Source organism: Athene cunicularia (genome assembly GCF_003259725.1).
Source record: "Athene cunicularia isolate RWA chromosome Z unlocalized genomic scaffold, athCun1 chrZ_part1, whole genome shotgun sequence".
NCBI lineage: Eukaryota > Metazoa > Chordata > Aves > Strigiformes > Strigidae > Athene > Athene cunicularia.
Window position 1 is genome coordinate 25,256,468 of NW_020799142.1, and position 3,188 is coordinate 25,259,655.

Here is a 3,188-nt window from a genome sequence, read left to right on the forward strand (position 1 = left end):
GGGCAATCAGAGAAAGGTGGTGAAGGAAGGGGCACAAGGGACAGAGCAGAACATGCAGAGGAGGCATTTGTAGGAGAATAAGATGAGGTGGTTTGAGCGGAGTATGGGGACAGGGCTGTTTTGGACCAAACTGTGAGGGAGGAACAGGTGCCAGCAGTAGCCTCAAAGCTTGCGTGGAGCTTCACTTGGCTCTTCTCCCTTCCACAGGTGATGGTGACAAATGTCACTTCCTTGCTGAAGACAGTGAAGGCTGTTGAGGACGAGGCCACTAAGGGGACACGGGCACTGGAGGCCACAATAGAGCACATACGCCAGGAGCTGGCAGTGAGTACAGCCATGGTGCACTGGCTGCCGTGCCTCTCGCTGGCTGCCCCACACCTCACCACTGCCTCTCGCCCTGCAGGTCTTCTCCTCCCCTGTGCCTCCTGCCAAGGTCTCCACCCCGGAAGACTTCATCCGTATGACAAAAGGCATCACGATGGCCACAGCCAAAGCGGTGGCTGCTGGCAACTCCTGTCGGCAGGAGGATGTCATTGCCACAGCCAACCTGAGCCGCCGTGCCATCGCGGATATGCTGCGCGCCTGCAAGGTAGGGCAGGCAGGGGACATGGATCTGGCATGTGTTTGTGGGTCGCTGGGGATGCTAGCAAGGATGGTGCTGGATATGAATTGGGGCTTCCCTGTCTCTGGGTTTCAGGAAGCCGCCTACCACCCGGAGGTGAGTGGGGATGTGCGGCAGCGGGCGCTGCGCTTCGGCAAGGAGTGTGCCAATGGCTACCTAGAGCTGCTGGAGCATGTGCTGGTGGTGAGTGTCCCTGCCCTGGTTCCCAGGGTGCTCCCAAATCCCTCAGCAACAAAATTCCCAGGGCCCTCTCCCGAGGTCCCGAGGTGGTGGCCCCCCCAGCAGCACCTGCGAAGGCCAGCTCATGGCTGGCAGGGGGGGTCGGGCCTGCCGGGTGCCTGTGACTGGACGTGCCTCAAATATTTTCCGTGCTGTATAAGCACCCACGCTCCGCTCCCACACGCCTGATGGGAGAACAGGTGCCCACTGCCCCCCCCTGCCCACCAGCCCTCCCTTTCTCCTGGACGGTCTTGCTGATAACCAGGTGGCAAAAAAGCAGGAAAAACAGATTTTATTTGATGAACGCATCTGCCCAAGGAATCGGCAACCCCCACTCCATTCCGGAGCCTTAGGGGAAGCTGTTCTCCTTCAATGTTTAGTATGCGATGCTTAAAGTATCAAAATAGTGAAAGAAGCCTCAGCGAGTGCAGAAGGGGAGGGATAGGGGGTCTTGGAGCCAAGGAAGTGGGACCCTGGCAAGAGCTCATGGTAGTGGGCAAGGCACAAGCTGGGGAGGCACGAATAAATGAACTTTGAAAGCTGCAGGCTCAATACTAGAGAAATGGAAAAGTTACAAAAATACTGCAGATCTTGGAAAACAATGCAGGCACTTGGGAAGAAGGAGGAGGGCAGAGCTGGCTGGGGCCGCGGGCGGGGGGAAGCCCTGCAGGAAGGCAAAGAGCAGCTCAGGGATGAACCCACTGCATCCCCCCCATCCTGAACGGAGGAGCTGTGGCTTCCAGCCCTGCCGCTTCCCAGAGGGGGCCAGGCTGAAGAAGATGCTTGGGGGGGGGGCTTAGTGCTGTGGAGGAAGAGGAAGAGGAGAAGAGGAAGATTCAGCCAGCAATAAGGCATTGGAGGTGAAAGGCGACTCCGTGCAAGAGCTGAGCGAGGGACCATGCTGCTCCCTGCACCCCTCGCACAGGAAGAGGGCAAGCTGCCCGCCTCTCCCCACCCTGCACGGAGGAGAGCAAAGCAAGGAGCACAAGTGGGAACAACAAAGGCACATGGAAAAATCCCCTGCATAAAAATCCCCATGGGGCTCTCCAGCCCCGCAGCCCAGGGCTGGCGGGCAAGCCCTGAGCTAGTTAGTACAGCCCCGGCTCCCACCCCAGCCGGGTCCCTCCGGGCGCTCTGGCCGTGCCGTGGGTGCGCGTGAGAAGGTGGGCTGGGCGGCGAAGCGGAGTTGCTGGTGCAGTGCCAGCTTGGAGCAGCAGCTGGGTTAGTCCTGGCGCTCTGGGTGCAGGCAGAGCTCTGGCCTAGCCCAGGCAGCCCTTTGCTTGAGGCGGGTTGTCTTAAATAGGAGCGGATGGGCAGGCGGCAGTCTGTGCGGTGAGTGGGGGGAGGGTGCGGGGCTCAGTTCTGCTCCTCGTCCCGCAGCTCCGAGGGCAGGAACTTGTACTGCTGCTGCCGGATCATGGCCAGCTTCTTCCGCGCCTCCTCCAGCTCCCGCTCCTTGCGCAGCATCTCCTCCTGGGCAGCGATGATCTGCCGGGAAAGAGCTATGGGGTCATGGCTGCCTCCAGAAGGGATGGCAGGAGCCTCTGTCACAGCAACGCCGACCCCAGAGCCAGGCTCTCGGGCTGCTGCTTTCCCCCCATCACAGCCACAGCCTCCCTGGGCTGCTGTGGCCCCAGGCATGAGGGCTGTTGTCCCTGCGGTGGGACCACAGTCCTCGGGAGAAAATAAGCAGCACAGCTCCTGGGGCTCAGCCCCACACGCACGTGGAGGGTCTCAGCTGTGGGCCTGTGGCCAGGAGGCAGTGCTGGGACCTGTGGCAGCTGGTACCAGGCAGCTCTCACCGCTTACCCAATGCTTTGCCCTCCACAGGTGTCATGGACACAGGGATGGTGTGGGCACTGCACCAAGAAGCAGCCAGGGTGTTACTACACCCCTGAGAGCATGCACCATCACCCATGGCTACCTGTGGCAGGATGAGTGTGAAGTCAGTGTTTAACTGGCATTGGGTGGGATGGGTGCACCCACAGCATTTTTGTGAGGTTCTCTGGAGCCCCGTGCTGGCCGGGGGTGGGGTGGGGTGTGTGTGTGCTGGACACACTCCTGGGACAGGCACACACAAGTTGAGGTGGCAGCAAGAGCCACCCCTGCCCCATCAGAGCTGCCTCACTCCTTACCTGTGCAATTCCCCCAACCATCTTCTCCTTCACCACCACCGTTTCGTCATGGTCCTGGAAGGCAGCTGCCTTCTGTGCTGCCTTCACCAGATTGTCTGATGCTCTCTTTACTGCGTTGCCGGCGGCCTGCAGCAGGGAAGGGAGAGGCAGCAGCATTAAGCCACAGCCCCAGGGTAGATCTGCTGTCTGGCGGGGGGGGGGGGGGGGGGGGG

At 60.6% G+C, this 3,188-nt stretch overlaps 2 protein-coding genes across 3 annotated transcripts in view; one reads left to right on the forward strand and one right to left on the reverse strand.

The window, feature by feature from the left end:
• The first annotated feature begins 90 nt into the window (after positions 1-90).
• Positions 91-2,177, forward strand: LOC113489807 (talin-1-like). The gene is made up of 4 exons (XM_026865828.1): positions 91-324; positions 404-589; positions 698-832; positions 2,145-2,177. Exons 1-4 carry the CDS (start codon positions 211-213, stop codon positions 2,175-2,177), a joined length of 468 nt encoding a protein of 155 aa, XP_026721629.1. The 5' UTR covers positions 91-210.
• The window catches only part of TLN1 (talin 1), a 35,069-nt gene continuing 32,997 nt past the window's right edge, over positions 1,117-3,188 (reverse strand). For both annotated transcript variants that reach the window (XM_026865479.1, XM_026865478.1), the window contains 2 exons: positions 2,977-3,102; positions 1,117-2,329 (listed from right to left, as the gene is read on the reverse strand). In XM_026865479.1, the coding sequence (XP_026721280.1) occupies positions 2,198-2,329; positions 2,977-3,102 (258 nt within the window). In that variant the 3' untranslated portion in view covers positions 1,117-2,197. The remainder of the gene's footprint in view (positions 2,330-2,976; positions 3,103-3,188) is intronic.